The sequence below is a fragment of the Conger conger genome, chromosome 9 (assembly GCF_963514075.1).
Source record: "Conger conger chromosome 9, fConCon1.1, whole genome shotgun sequence".
Classification (NCBI taxonomy): domain Eukaryota; kingdom Metazoa; phylum Chordata; class Actinopteri; order Anguilliformes; family Congridae; genus Conger; species Conger conger.
In genome coordinates, this window is record NC_083768.1 from 28,572,604 (window position 1) to 28,590,086 (window position 17,483).

The 17,483-nt window shown below is 39.8% G+C and overlaps 1 protein-coding gene across 1 annotated transcript in view; it reads right to left on the reverse strand.

Moving 5' to 3' along the window:
• wnt3a (wingless-type MMTV integration site family, member 3A) overlaps positions 1-17,211 on the reverse strand; it is a 34,292-nt gene extending 17,081 nt beyond the window's left edge. The window contains exon 1 of the mRNA XM_061254494.1: positions 17,117-17,211. Within this exon, the coding sequence (XP_061110478.1) occupies positions 17,117-17,211 (95 nt within the window). The remainder of the gene's footprint in view (positions 1-17,116) is intronic.
• Positions 17,212-17,483: the final 272 nt, after the last annotated feature.

The following is a 17,483-nucleotide window of genomic DNA, read 5'->3' on the forward strand; positions in this document are numbered from 1 at the left end:
AACACAGCTGTAGACATGAGAGCTCTGTGTGACCACAAAATGACTGTGGTTTACTTTGATTCAAAATCATAATATATATCAAGAAATCTATCATATCATTTCAGTACATTATATTTGTTTTCCTAACCCAATGAATAAATATTTCAATAAATGATGATTAAGTTATTGGACATTTAGTAATTTCATTCAATAGCACGGGAAACCCTGATCTTTCAGTCAGTAATTGGAAACGTATTAGAGATACTGAAAATCTACTCGATTTGTACAGAAATGATGCAAGTGTTACCACTATTAAACCATCCCATTTGGTCAGACCATATACCTTCACTGGTCATGCAGTATGCCCTCCCTGTTCAGAAAAAAACAATTAATTTTTAATGAATGGATTAATTTCCTTAATTACAAAATACATGGCAATCAGAATCAGAAACAAATAAAAAAACATCCTCCAGACAAGTGACATGGAACAAGCAAAGCACTAGCAATGGGTCAAAGGCACAGTCAAACAATCAGTCTTTGTCATTTTTTTTTTTTTTTTTTTTGCCATCTCCAATCCGAACTGAATTTGGAATGCCTAGATTTGCACGCTATGTAGAAACGTGCTGCCGGCTCAGGAGAGTGAAGACAACTTGTGGTTCTCCTCCAAAACACGCAGGGCCAGCCAGCTGCTTCTTTTCCCATCACAGCCACACGCTGTCCACGCGCAGAGCGGGGGCGGAGCAGATCCAATAATAAGTGTGCGCAGAGAGAAAGCGGGCGCTTGGACAACCAACAGGGGCTGCTCGACCAATGAACTGTGCTATCCTCGCCAACTGAATCCCTCCTACAGCCTAAAGACTCACACAATGGCTACAGGATAACACTTATAACCATTGATTATAGCTGGCTTTGTCTTACTAGGGGCAGTATGTGTTGGCCATTGGTTTCTACCAAAAATGTGCCAAACACCCACAGGCTATGCTATCTGCAAGAAATATGTCTGTCCTCTGATCAGCGCTAACTCTCTTGTTGTACAGTGTGCAAAATAGTCACAATGTGAGTGAAAGCACTGGAGCAATGCACACAATTCAGCTGCAGTGCTCCTCAAAGATGCTGCCATTAATTCAGCTCAGTGCCCTGTACGAAACCTGAGGCCAGTGAAGCATATAATGTTGTTTGACATTTTTGAACTCCTGGGGTTGAGTCACCGTCCTTGTCTGCAGAGTGAGCAGATGTGTATTTATGATCTCCCAGTTTCATTTAATACATTTCACAGATTGATAAATTTACAAATTGCTAAATTAAAAGATTGCCAAATACACTTGCAGAACACTTCAGTAGACTGCATTGACTGGCTCCGGATGGCTCAGAAATTGTAAGAACCGGAATGCAGGATATCCACACTGCATGAAATAAAGGAAGGTGAAAAGCTTATCGACTCAATGCTCCTAACAACAACGCTGAGGCAGCCTCATCCATGCAGGTGCCTGATGCCGAGGCAATGCTCTCCCAGTTATATCAGATCCATGGCTCAAACTTGATGCTAAACCAAATATTATGGTGTGCTCCACTTCCTTCTAACACGGAACCATGGACTGCTGGCCAGGGGAAAAAGAGGAAGAATCGGCATAAGCCTCCCCCCTTACCCTCCTGTCACAGCCTCTCCAGCTGAAAAACACTTTTTGAGGCACTAAGTGAGTCTGAGCTGCACTTTTGCTGCTCTACTTTTGGGGGACTCTATAATCAGGGATGTGAGAGGTAGAAGTACAACTACACATTATTCACCTGGTGCCAAAGTTAACGGCATAGCTGAAAACATTCCAGGAAACGTATTAAAACACGCAACCATCGACAAAGTCATTGTAAATGTCTGGGCTTATGACACCCCTAAATAACAATCTGAACTGTTACAAAATGAGACTTTAACCACCTACTGAGCTTTCTCAGCAACACACCTATGCAGACCACCACGGTTAAGGCAACGGACCTTGATGCGGGCATCAGTTTGGTGGAGCTGCACGCCGAGGAACAGGGTTTGCGCCCTGGTCCTGCCAAAAGCAGAGTAAGGCCGGCACACAAGGGAGCAACATAATTGGGCCGCCGCTCCGAGGTGCGGGGGAGGGGAATGGTAAGCAGCATACAAAAAGTTCCTTGGATCACGGTACGGAGCATGAGAGGACACGGCTTGAAGAAACGTGTTGATCTCCTTCTGGCCACCGAAGGATGGGGTTGTTGCAGTGTTTCCTCAACATGGGTGATTGAAATAACTGGAAACCTGAAATAATCTGAAACATATTTAAAAAAGCACCTATACAGGTGCATATATCTGGTTCAATCCCCACTAGGTGGGGGATAAACCGTTTCAGGAGACTGCAGGGCCTGAACACCTCTGTATGTGCTGATCGCAAGTTACTTTGTTGACAATTTGAATCTGTTCTGGGAGCGCAGAGACCTTTTCAGAGCAAATGGCCTTCACCCAAATACAGCTGGGGCACGACTGCTTGGCGCCAACATATCTAACAGCACCCACTCGTCTTTTCCCCTATCCTACAACCATGCTCACAGTGGGATCAATGAATGCCTGCCATTCTACCACCTGCTCTCCCAAATTGTCCTTCCCCTATCTACCCCCACCTCCAATAGGCTAAGAAAGACTTTGTGTGAGCTGAGTGACATAGTAGCAGATATCCCCCCACCATCCGCTACCCAGCAGCTATGCGAACGACACACCCCGGAATATCTCTGGTAGGCTGAGAATCATCCTGTTATATTGAAATGTCAGACAGTAACTAGGTATAGACCACCGAAACAATGCCCCAAATTTATCTGACCTTCTGAGTTTTTTTATTGGTGATTTCAGCCTACATTTTAAATGATAATGAGACAAGCGGACCATTGATATTGTTTGTCTACTGGAACATTTGGGTTTCAGGCAACATATTACTGAGCCCACTCAGAACCATGGACATACCTTAGACCTTATTACACTGGGACTTAGAGTTGACAAAGAGTTGTCAGTTGAGATGTTGCCTTGTCTGATTACTTCTGTATCAAATTTACTGCGTCTACACCCATGCCCCAGCAAAATGTTGAGTGCACTGTAAAGAAACATCATCTTACATCTGAAGTAGCTGAACATTGCATTATTCATATACATAGACTGGCTTTACAGACTCTCCCCTCATTTGATAATGATCTGGTGGAAAATTGTAATGCAAATTGACAAACAACCATTGATTTTGTTGCACTGGTCAAATAGAAAAAAATGGTTCTTCAAAACAAAACCCTCAGTGGCAAAATGAAGAAATTATCGTAAAACAGAACAAAGAAATGTAGAAAGACAAAACTACGGGTTCACTGCAATATCTTATGGGAGCATTTAGTGGAGTACAACAAGGCGATCAGAAATGCCAGATGGGCTAATTTCTTGGAAATTATAAATAACATTCAAAACAATCCTTTTCTTGACAATTGACCCACCACTACAAGCCCTAGTGATTTCTTCACAAAAACTAAATTTTATTAATTTTCTGCCTTCTTCAGAGATACAATTATGACTTTCAGAACAAATATTAATCAGGTTGGATAATATTTCAGAATATATTACTGCTCACTGTGAATCCACTATGCACTTTCTGTACTTGGGTCGATGAGGGAATAATCAGAAAAGTGGTTTCTGAGTTGAAATCCTCTACTTGCTACCTTGATCCCATCCCAACTACCTTTTTCAAAACAGTCTGTTACTAAACCGGCAATGGTTAAATGACTACTCAAAAAAGACAACATGGACTATTCTGTTATTAGTAATTACAGACCCATATCCAACCTGCTGCTAAACGACATCCTCTCTGACAACAACATACTTTCCCGTCCAGTTTTTGGCCCCCCACAGCACCAAGACAGCATTAGTCAAAGTAGTGAACAACCTCAGAATGCACATTGATGCCAAAAAGCTATCGGTCCTTGTTCTGCTAGACCTCAGTGCTGCCTTACTGATACATCTAATCATAATATCCTACAGGGCAGATTGGCCTCCTTGGAATGGTTCTTAGGTTGAAAGTTCTTTGTATCCATGGACAAGCATTCCTCAGAGAAGTTAGACATAATATGTGGTGTCCCTCAAGGCTCAGTTTTAGGCCCTATTCTTTTTAGTTTTCACATGTTACCACTTGGTGTCATCAGCAGAGGTTATAGAGTACAAAAAAGAATAAACTACTAACTAATTCAAGTGAATTCCTTCATTAACAAGTGTGTCAATGGTCTGAATAATCAGGTAAACGCATAGCTTTCTTCACAAGATTAAATGATGAATTAAATTGAGAAAAATCTGTTTCAGAGAAAAGAGTGCTTGTATCCACAATGTCATTGAATGTATCCACAGAGTAAAGCTTATGAAGGAGAATGATAGTTAATGTTGCAGAATGTTTGTACTACATGGGAAATGTAGTATAGGGTACTTTTGTTCATGATGAGAAAGACATATATGTGATACTTATAGCAGGATGTTTTAGTCCAAGTGGTTATGCCAGTTTAGACAACATCTTGCCAATGTTCATTTTGATAAGTTGCATTCATTGAAACAGACTACAGCTTTAACTTCTATGTTAAAATGTGTCTGTGAATAATACAGTATAAGCACATCTTGGCACATCAGTTGGTTCCTCAACTGTTGGCACCAATGGGCAAATAAGTTTTTTTAACACTTCATAAGGGTGACCCATACCCGTACAGATATATATCCTGGTAAATATATTATGGACAGATATGGTTTTGTTGATTTCAGACAAAAAAACGCAAACAAACAAACAAACAAAGTAAAAGACAAAACTAACAAAAAAGTAATTACTTGAGTAGGTAACTTATTTACTCTTACTTCAGTAATTTTCTGTATCAATACTTACGTTTACAATCTACCTTCACTATTTTTTCAGCTCTAATTGCCACTGCTGTAGCAGTACTCTTACTTAAGTAGGAATTTTCAGTACTCTTTGCACCTCTGATCATCAGAAAGCACAGCATCAATTTTTATAATTATGCAAATGACACCCATTTCTGTATGGGATGATTTTAGCCGTGTTTAAACCTTTTTGAACTGGATTCATTATATAAATGTATGGATGTCACAAAACATCTTACACCCAAACAAGATAAGACTGAGACCCTAATCAATTGGGCAAAGGCACAGAGAGAGAAAATGTCAGTAATCCTACAGTCACTTGCACTTAGCCCTAAGGACCCAGTCAAATACCTTGGTGTCATCATTGACTCTGACCTCAACTTTGAGGCCCACATTCGAAATGTGACTAAACTGTCCTTTGACTAAACTGAAACATTTCTAGAGTTTGGCCATTTCTCTCTCATGTTGATACTGAAAAGTTATTTTATCTTTTATCACTAGCTGGTTTGATTATTGTAATGCTAGTCTACAGATAAAAAGCTATTGTTCAGTTACAATTTGTACAGAACGCAGCAGCTCATGTCCTGACAGACACCTCAGATAGCTCATATTACACCCATTTTAAAATTGCCTGTTAGTTTTCAAATTTATTTATGGTTAATTTACTGCAATGCACCTGCATACTTGATCTGATGTGCTTTTTATACTGTATGTGCCTGCCAGATCCCTTAGATCATCTGGGGCTGGTCTTTTAACTGTCCCAGAGTCTAGAAGTCATGGTGACGCAGCTTTTGGTTATTATGGCCCGAGAGGGTGGGATCCCAAATAGAACACGTTTTATATTAATTCTAATAATTTTGTTTTATTTAACCATTTATTACTGGACCAGGAAACCAGGAAAATTCAATGGCTGTGATAAAGAAAGCACTCAAAACTCAACCTGTTGTCACTCAACCTGTTGTCTGAACAAATACTATATGTGCGTGCGATTCCATTTACCACAACATGGAAGCAGACCTCCTCCTCAAAGCACACTGACAGCTCTGAAACTGAATACTAGAGAGTTGCAAGTAACGTCTGCACCGTGGTGTCGGAGTATGTCAGTGAATAGATACAGGATGTGTACACAGTCTACACCTATCATCCGTTTAGTTCTCCAATATGTTAACACCCTTTTTGTCATTGACAGCCGTTATCAAAACAAATTGTGGTCGGAATGCACGGCGGCATTTGCCTCTGTGCCTTGTCCCTGATCCATTTGAGAGTAGCGAGGAGTCCCGTGTTTGATTTGGGACATAAACACTTAGCAGTTCAAAAGCTGTGTGACAATGAGCTGCCGTGATGATGTCATTGCATTGGTCCCAATTTGAACGATGTGTCAGTGTTAGAGAGTAAGGCTTGCACAACTAGAAAGACATGGTAATCCTTTGGTATTTTACCTGACCGGTAGTGGAGGTCTCATGTTTTAGCACTGAAGTTTAAGTGCTGACTGTAAATCTTGAGCCTGCTCAAGGGTGATCTGAGTGTCACCTGACAGGACTATGGGAACACATTTTTTTTCATTTGCTATGAGCCTGGCTTTGCACTGGAACACCAGAGACAGAACAGGTATGAGCAGTCTTGCACAAAATCAATTAGCATGCTGGCTCTTGACCTCTGCAGCTATGTTAAGGGATAATCACAGCTGACTACAAGCAATGCTTGGGGGTGACCTTTGGCACCATTTAATTGCATCTAGAGGCATTTCCAAGCACTGAGACTACACTCTACCCTGAGTTTCCTCTTTCAACTCCGAGAGGTACTAATCCTTACTGGCCAAAACACAACAAGACCAAAACAAAGACCTTTTGAACTTCTGTCAGACAGGCCAAGGCACTGGGGTCAACAGAACCATGGTTTACTGAAGCCAAGCATCACAATTGAGGAACCTTTGTGGAGTGGCTATAAAGGCAAAGAATAGTCATGATTTATTAAAAACTTGAGTCACACCAAGACTCTCAACGTACAGAAATACCAGAGCCCTCAGTCTTCTGTAATGCAAGCCTCAACCAGCTTCTACGCTCCTTTACTTAATATATGGTCGACTAATCACATGAATCAAAACTGTTTACAAGCTCATGGCACCAAATGTCAGAAAAAATTGTTATAATGGATGTGCATTTGTCTTTACCTCATTCTTGTGCCTTCTCTGCACAAAACATGAACTGCAGCTCTCAAGACTTGTTCTTACATCTTTGGCTGTTGTTTTTGTGGCTGATGTAACAAATTTATATAAATCAATTGCACTCATGATCCAGAAACAACCTCAAATGTAGTTCTTAAAACTGAGAAAGTTAGTGAAAATTCTCGTTTGGCATTTATGATTATTAGTTGGCCAGTATAATTTTTGGATTTTTATATTGATCCCTACAGTGATATGCACTGGCATTTCGTTTTATTTCAGCAAGTAAGCAAATTGCTAGGTTTCCTTTTAACAGTTTCCACATTTTTGTCTGCAAGAATCACTTTCCTAAATTGGCTTCGTATAGGAAATACTGAACAAGACAGGACAAGAACAAAAACTGCAATGAGATAATTATTCCTGTCTGTGATTTCTCACAAGAAAAAAGGAAGATTTGTAAACGAGCTAACTCCTATTATAGACTGACCTCACTTTGGGTCTGGTCACCCCATAGCCCAAGGCAGAAAATGCTAAAGAACCCTTAACATCAGTGAAAATTGTACACATTACAACACAATCACATTTAACAGTATTATTGTGGTAAATGTCCAGAAATGAATATTAAATCGACCATGTTAAAGTGGTATCTTTGGCTGCAAACACTTTTATTTCAACCCACACAATGGCAAGCTGGTGAAAGATGTAGCGTGACATCAAACCTGATTAACAGTGGATGGCTTCCAAGTGAATTTTGTAGCCAAGATAAATGTCATAATTAATTGGCAGAGTGATGTGTGGAATGGCCAGTGCGTCTGCCTTAACTCGGAAATAGCTAAGACCTGATGAAAGCCTCAACCAGTGGGTGCGTTGAGTGAAATGAGCAGGTGCACTAAAAATGCCACTAACACCACAGTTGCGGTGTGCTACAGACATGGATGTCCTATTTCAGAATTTGTCTGCCACATTTAGAGTGCATTGTCTGTTTGCCATGTATTGAGGAATTTGAGAATATAAAACACTAATTTCACTGGAATCTGGTTGGACACAAATGTATTAACATATTAGCAATTTGCTTAGTGTTTAAGTAAATGTTTAATTCAACCCAATTACACTGTTTTATTAGAGTTACACTTTATAGCATGCTTGTGTGGTTGATTCATAGCACACTGAATCAATGTTTTGAAGCGTTACAGGCCATGAAGATCAAATAATGTACTGTTCATCTATGGATTTGTCAGAAACAAACAAAAATTCCAATAAAATCCACCACAGACATGGAGAAAACTGGAAATTAATGTAATTGAATATTGCGGTTCAACTTACCAAATACCAAACAAAAAAAACAAAACAACTTGACATTTGTCAAGCACCAGACTCCCACAGACTTCATACCAGTGTGTGACTCATTGGGGCTGAACTGAACAAGTGTGTGCACTACTTACTTCACCTTGACACACTCAGGCTAAAGTGCAGCTGGTTAGAGTAGCGCTGATGCTGAGCGTGCCCATTTCTCCAGCTCACACCGACATGGCTTCTGCTTTGTAATTTTACAAAAACAGAGAGGATTCGGCTCTGATGCCACTCAGATATTCTTCCCCCCCCCCTTTGATTTAAAGTGGATCCAGCCCAGGTTTAATGCATACTTCAGCAAGCCCATGCAGAGGACCTCAGAATTACCACTTTACTTGTGGGCCCTCGGGCCATGTGGCTGACTTTGACATCAAGAGAGCATGTTTGGGAGAAGGAATGCGCGGCAAGCTTTCACCTCCAGGTATTTGTCTTGCACAAGGTAAGGGGGGTGGTGCCGAAAAAGAAAAGGGAAAAAAACAGCCAACTGCCTCTCTCTGTACACACGTGTTCAGCCCTAGGAGAGCTGGTGAATGTCTGTGAACATGGCCTGCCGCAGACCCACAACCCGGGCGTCTTTCCCGCGATTTCAGCCACGTCTCACGGCCTGGCCTCGCGACCAGAGCCTGGCGCCTTCCAGCTGACGCACCGAGCGTGTTTGACTTGCATTTCCGACGCCAAAGAGCCCTTCCATCACCGAGCTCTGCCGCAGCATTGTTCACAGTAATACCTGATGGGTACTGAAAGGAATGACATCTCCTTGCTGCAACAAAGATCTTATAAAGATGGGCTGATTAAAAAGGAGCAGGCTTAACGGGAAGCGCTTGCTAATCCCACTTGAACCAGATTCAGCTGGCACAGGTCTCTGCTCTCTCTTTTTTTGGGTACATTACCTCCCTATACATTCCATATCTGGTTTATTAAGCTGGAGTTAGCCGTCGCTGTGCATTTAGCGGATACCCTTCAGTGCTAGTGAAGCACCGGCACTCCTGCATTCCATGACAGCAGTTTCGCATTCACAAAAGTGACAGCAGTGGAACACACTGAGATGGTGTCCCTGACTTTATTGGTCTCGCTGCTGCTCCTTCTGCTGCACTCCAGGCCAGATTAGATCAGCACAGCAGTGACCCACCCGCATATCGCAAATCATAAACACAGAGCTTGATGGCTTTATTTCATCGCCAGAGGCTCGTTGCTTAGAACAGATGGAATCCTGCTGTCCAGCTTGTCAGCCATTGCTAGTGGGTAGGTGGAGGTCTTGATTTAATCTGTATCTCTCAAATTATAAAAAAATCTGATTGTAAAAAGGGAAAAAGAAAACACAAGGGACGGGAACCGTCAATTATGGCTATCATTATGTTCACAAAAAGAAACAAAAATGCTGTTTGCAACTACATTAAAATGTGTCAGTATAACAGGACCAAATGGTCCATTTCCATTTCAAAGTTAGTGGCATATTCTGGAGTGTATATACCTGCCACCCCATAAGATTTATGCAAAAATAAGATGAAATGGACGGTTCTGACTGGTTATTATTCCCTGATGAGCTGTCACATCATATCCAAACATATTTTTTCTTCTCCTATAGTTCCTTCAGCTGTAATAGTCACCTAGTCCTGGTTCTCTGAGGCCTGCAGAATCTGAAGTTGCCAGTGAAAATAAGCCATCTTAAAATCGCAATGTCACCTTTTGATCATGAAAGAAGCAATGATGGGTTTTCATCACTTTGGCGGTCCCTAATATTGGCATCTGGTTGGCAGTACTAATTTGCGCTGTCCACTTTGGAGTTTCTGAGAGGAGTAGCAGTTCATAGATTGCTTTCATGCTTCCTACCTTACACCCATATCTCACACCGCAGACCTCACAGAGATTTATCTTCACATCTTTGGGAGCCTGCTCACCAATTCAATATTCATGATGCCCTGCCACTACTGATGGGTGTTTCCTCATGTGATTCAGAAGGAGCAACCAGGAGCTTTTGTAATTGGGTAACATGGGAACGGTCAATGTGACCACCTCACACATGCTTGTGGTGGTCAGATTCTGACCAATGACCACTACACAGAGAACTGTCCTGACTGGGTCAAATAACCTGGACCAAAGGAGCATGAGATTTTGCTCCAAATTATTGGACCCTGAAAAGGTTGCAAAGCATTCCATGTAAAAAGTCTGAAGGATGTGTGTCTCAATGACAGACTGCGGCCAAATCTGTTTAGGTAAAAGACAAACTTGCTATGTGATGAACCACGGCATGTTGATAGGCACTGAAGGCACAATATTAATTATCTTTTCAACTCCTGAAATGGAGATACTGTTTCACTTTGGCAAGCCTGTGGGTCTTTCTCTCCAGTTGAATCTGCCAAATATGCCACGCGATGCTCACACCCCGAGTGAAACCTGCTTTCACCTGACTCCCCAGCTATGCGCACCATTACATGCATTTTCTGCTCAGTTAAAAAAGGTCTTTGTGCAAATCACAACAAGCAAACACATCGCTAAGAGACCCATATAAATACGATAATCCCAAGTGAAAATTTAATGGAAACTGACATTCTATATTCTTATCTGCACATCTTAAACTATATCTGTACGTCAATCATCAGTATGTATGAATTTGTAATGTAGAAATTGAGGTAAATTACATGCAAAAAGATGGAATGGGAGTATGGCGATCACAAATTCCATATACACCGTATATTTAACACCTTTTTCCAGAGGAAGTAGGCATTGTGACCCAACTTGAAATATATGCAATGACAAATCAGCCAATTGATTATTTGTTGGCTTAGCAGACACTCTTACCCTATAGGGAATTCTTATTCTTATAAACCTATATAGCTGAAGAAATTTTTGTGTATTCAGTGGTGTCCCTTTAGAGGTCCACACAGATTGTAATATGGAGACACTGGATTGGGCTTCAGTGAGGCCCATAGTGAAAACAAATGCACTTGTTCTGAAGGCTGTTCCAGCTGTACAGAGGCTCCCTGTGCTGTGTCCTACGTTTTCCTTTGTTAATTCAGAATGCGTAAGCATATTTTACCCTTGATTTTCTTTCCCAGGTGATTGCACTAGACGGGAAGCAGGGCACAGAACGGTGCATTTGAGTGCTGCTATTCAGCTGTGTTTGTGGAGCACCTCATTTCTGTTTATCCAGATCCCACTATCCCCATTTCAACATCAGCAAAGAAAATAACTGATGCAAATAATCTGTCTACTACAAGAGGGAAATGTTCAGCACAGTGATCCGGGAAATGGACCCTGGTGCAGGTTACATGTTTGAATTTCAGCACAGCAATATGTGAATGAAACTGCTTCAGTGAACTTTACATTGTGTAGCTGGTATCAAATGTACTGTAAGTTCATTGCATTTCTCTGGACAAAAAAAATAATTGGCAATTAGCATCACAAGTGGAATACCACTAATAATGAAGCCTTTAGGAACAAAGCTGAATTGCACTTCTGTATGGACACTGTTCACAAAACATTTACACGCATGGTTATAGCTGCAAGAGGTAAGCCAAGCTGACTCTAAACAGAGAAACTACACGGTGAGCAGAGGGAAAAAAATGAAAGTCAAATTGGGGGTGAGCAAACAGGGTCAAGCATGAGTGATACACTGGGGCAAACTAAACAAAAAGGGCTAGACAAGAATAAGAGTTGAACAGGAACGAAGCAATGGTCAAAATCCAAACAGTAAACATTACATTAATAGCATTTGGCAGACGCTCTTATCCAGAGCGACATACAGTTGATTAGACTAAGTAGAAGACAATCCTCCCCTGGAGCAATGCAGGGTTAAGGGCCTTGCTCAAGGGTCCAACGGCTGTGCAGATCTTATTGTGGCTACACCGGGGATTGAACCATCGACCTTGCATGTCCCAGTCATGTACCTTAACCACTACGCTACAGGCCACCCCAAATCAGATAAATCCAAAGGGCCAAGCGAGAGTCAAAGGTCAAACAAAATGGATCAAATACGAAAGTCATCGAAGTAATCAATAATCCGCATGCAAAAGTCCATAGAGCTATTCAACCAAGATCAATGCCAATGGCTGCCTTTTCAAATAAAAGAACCGGAAGCGGAAATTAAAGCAAAGATACACAAATGGAAAGAAAAGCTTATGACAGAGGTCGTAACAATAGATAGATAGATATATAGATAGATACATACAGTAGATGGAGACAATACATCTGTACAAATCTTGGTAATAAAATATGTTTTCCTGCCTATTACACATTGGTAAATGTACTGAATAGAACTGATAAAGCACTGAATGGCAAGGGGACCTCGGGGTGAGTGACTGCCTGTACTAATCTTCCATATCTATTTATTTATTTATTTATTTTGGAGGGAAGATGCATTGCTCTTCTGCGTATTCTATGTGTATCTCTTGCTTTTTCGCTCATACCTAAAACCCCCCACATCTGACACATCCCTGGGTCAAACTATTAGCGGCTCGAGGGATGGGCAGGCTAATTGTTCTCACCTTGCTTTTCCACACCTGTCCAGGCTATTGTGATTGAGTATGGTGATGCCTTTGTTTGCATTTGTAACTCTTATGGGGTTACATGAGAGTGTCAGAGCGATATCCCCATCTGGAGATTGTGATGAGCTCTTCGTAAGTCCGTCTTGTGCAAGGGATCTGGGATTCTGTCTGTGTCACAAGATAATATGTAGCGTTTTTTGTGCTTTGGGTTCCCGGAATGGCTTCAAGGCATATGTGCCAACTTTACGATCTAAGCAAATGTATTCAAATGCATGTGCTGATTGGCTATCATATGACATATTTATTACATTTGGCTCAGCCTGCAACCCACAGACCTCACAACTTCTGAAATCCTGCAATGGAGCGCATGGGCCTGCGTGTTACAACAATCCCTTTTATCTAGACAATGATGCATGGTATGTCTCGTTGCGAAACTGTAACAGAACAGTGACTATATTTTGTATGCAAATTGTAGCATGTCCCTATTACAGACAGTTGCTATACACTCTGATAATTTAGCCTGCGCAAATCAATCCATACTGATATGAAATTGGGATGTTTTGTGAATAGATCTATTCCAAATTTTACATGAAAATATATCCTTTTGCCAGTTGATTAACTCTCAAAGTAGACCATAGTAATGTAATATTTCATCCATTATGGAATTTAATTCTCTTTTGGAGTAGGCCATTCCACAAAGTAACAATTTCAGTGTGACATACAGGGCAGACACATGCAAGTAAGGGACCCACAAATATAAACTCTGTTTTAGAACACCCAGTTATTGGACAAAATGTATTTTACCAAAATTAATGAATAAAAATTCATGACAGCAATAATAATAAATATAAATATATATATTTATCAATTCAAAGAGACACATCGGGCACTGGCGGCAAACAGGACAGGTGCTGGGGCATCCGGAGTGCCCACACACCCCTGCCTGGTTAAATACACTGTGAAAGATGCCTTTGATCACATAAGATCTTTTACAGTTTACACAATTAACACTTTGAATTTATTGTTAAGTTCTTCGAGAGCAGAGCAAAATACTGAGCGAAATTACAGAACTGTATCTTCACTATGGAGCCTCATGATGGTTTTGAATCTGTTTAAAAAAAACCCCAAAAACGGTATTTCTAAAATGTTTCAAATTCATTCAATAAAAGATTCTGATAATAATCCATCCTCTGCGGAAACAATGGTCACTATCAATTGAAGACGATACTTTGTATAAATCCAACCAAATATATTGTAAATTAGTCTAAATTAATTTAGGCAAATGTAAGTTCAATATCTTAACAATGTTATTAATACTATTGCCAGGAAAGCATTGCACGTTTGATGCAATTTTGAACTAATTCATGTCTTTAATAATATATTTCGTGGTACATTTTACTTTTAAAAGCACATTGAGTCTATTGTGAAAGGCTATATCAGATCAAATTAGCTGTATTTATTCGCGGTATTTTTTGTTTCACGGTGGAAAGTTAGAATATAGCTACACTGTCTGGTGTGACAGTGATTTCTTTACAGCCAAATATATGATTAAATGCTCTGCACAGTGCTTCTTCGTTCTATGTCGGCTCAGTAATAGCATAAAGGTTTTAATTACCCCGGATCCTCGCCCCTTATAGACGGAATTAAGCTTGTGAGTAAAACACCTGATGGCCGTGCCAAGGAGTTCTTAAACTACTTGGTTGTGCAAGCTGGAGGTTGCTTGAACGAGGCGTCTAACTCCGTGACTAACACCCCTCCAGCGGTGGAGTGGGTGCAGGTCATTAAACCGCCCAAAATGTACCCGACTCTACCTCAGGTATGACAAGCCGTAATAAGTGGTAGGCTGGAGAAGCACAGCGCAAGTTCTTGTGCTAATCTGCGACTGAGAATCCAATAAAATATTATAATTCGAAAGTACATTTACTCCGCAAAATCATTACAATAATACTTATTGTTATAATTTCTAACAAGTCATATTTATCTGAAATAAAATAATTCAACGCCATTATTCTTATCATTCTTCTTTTCATTATTATTATTGTGGTAGCCTATAAGTCTATGGTTCAAGCAGCTGTATTACATACCGTAAATATCATTCATTGAGCTATAAACAATATAAATATGAAAATAATTATTTTTGTTATTATGATTATTTGATATGTATAATATGTACTATTTTAAGTTCATAATACCACAACCATTTAATTAATATGTGCTTTCGCCGGGGAACCAAATATTATGAAAATATTATTTCTGACAAATATTGCGTTATGTAGTTAAAAAACTGTATAATCTGCTCCTCTGGTATGACATGTACAATAAATATGTCGATCTTCGAGTTTACTTTTTTCCCTTTTTGAAAACAAACGGGTAAAGCCTTATCAAGCCATAATATAACTTTCAATTATATACTAAAAAAAGACGACTCAAAGAAAGGCAAAGCACACATGCACCCTGTTACTGGAGGCGAGAAACTTCAGAAGTTCTACGAATTGTAAGCATAGATCTCTCAATATATCACATATAGTGGTTCAATAGATAGCCTAACAAAGTTTATTTATTGAGGAAGATTAATGGAGATATATGCTATGTAACAAGTGACGGATGACTATGGCAAACGCCTTTTTATTGGACCAAGTAAATGAGGCCCATATTGTCAGGACGCTTATTAACAATTTACCGCCACCCGCATGTCACGATAAAGGAAATCTTAATTTGTCTGACTGGCGATATTTCAGTTAATATGGCGGACAACATTTTTATTTATGCGAAATCCGTTCATTGTTTGTGATTAATATAATTTTATACGTGTATCAAGTGCACCTTCCAACAAGCAGGTGCACAAATATAGCAGAATCATTTCATTTATACTCTCCAGATTAAAATGCTTTTGACCGTAGACAAAATAATACATTATAATGTGTGTAATTTAACTCCATGAAATAGGTTTATGGCCTTGATGAACTATGAAATGAACCATGAAATAAGCAAAAATTCCGAAAACCAACGACGATATACATACTGTAACAACAAAGACATCATGTGAAACTACGTTATAAGATTCGAATTTAAATGATCCCTGTAGTGTATGAAATTGTGCATTATCATTATTTATTACCAATGTTCTTTTTTATTTTTCGAGATATACCCAAAATAACACCCAAATAAAATGTGTAGCCTATATCTTAAAATGGTTCATTGTAAATCTTACAAATTGGCTACACCGTGCAATCTGGCAGACAAATCACCTAAATACTGTATTAGGGTCTATCAAATGAGACTCGAAAGAAAGGAGAATTATTGCCATAACAAGGTTATTACTTTGAAACAAAAATGTATTATGTATGTATTATACATGTATTATACCCCCTACCAATAAATCCACTAAATCCAATAACCACAATATTTATTCCCGCTTGCAACGTTTAGTTTCATTTTCATTGCTATGACAACACCATTATAAAACTAAATATATAATATATACAAATAAGAAAAAAAGAGAATATACATTTAAATCTACATATTTCAAGAAATTATCTGAGAATGCGCGAATTTGTTAATAGCAACCACCGAGTTCACTTTGTTAATTTATTCTCACTTTATTGCCTTATTTTCACAAAATGAGCGTTTCCTTGAGCCCAATAGGCTATTCGAACTCCACACCTGTCTGTACAAAAAGATCCAAAGAAAATACATATCCAAACGGTGCGTTGCAGTTCATTTGAAATAGAAATACATAAGTATCGAGTCAGTACATAGGCTATGGTATGGGATTACATGCACATTCTATTTTCCTTATGTATGTATTTGTTTATTTATTTCTGTATTTATTTGCATAACCAGTCTATGTTGTTCTCAATCGACTCTTGCTTCTCAAGCATTTTGAAAAATATATTCCCATTAGCTCATGCGCTGTTTTGGTCCTTACATTTCGCTTCACTAGCTCAATAATCACCTTCAAGTGCTCATCTCAGCTTGTACTATTATGTACTAAATTCAGCTAATGTTTTCTAACAGGATCAAAGTAACGTGTTCCTGCTATCTGATACCCTCTTAATGTACCTCGGTACTGTACCGGGTATCACTTTTAAAGCGTGCACTCTTGGTGCTAACTGAATTAAGAAGGCGGTAGTCAACTAATCAACTGAGCTGGGAAAAATCGAGAACATTATGTTGGGAAAAACAAGCGAGCCATTAAACGCAAACTAAATCTAGCCTTGTAATGAAAAGGAAAATAAAACTTACCACCAAATAGGATAACTTGCCATGACATGCGTAAGCCCACAAAGAAACAGGAAACATCCATGGTAGATCATCCTTAAAAAAGTTTCGGAAAACATTTTTCCCCTCAGACACACGCACGCACACAGACTCGCGCGCACACACACGTTTGCAATGAAAAAAATTCTCACTGCAGACCAAATCTCTTCCCTTGTCTGATAGTTGCTTCAGAGACACAGCCCTTCGCGACCAGTCAAGGCAGAACACGGGAGGCAAATATTAAAAGTTTTAAAGCAGCTCGCTTTTGAGACCCAATCAGCATGTATTGCCAAAGGGGGAATTCTGACGATAGCTACAGTTCTCTCGCGCTCTCTTTCTCTGTCAGTCAGGC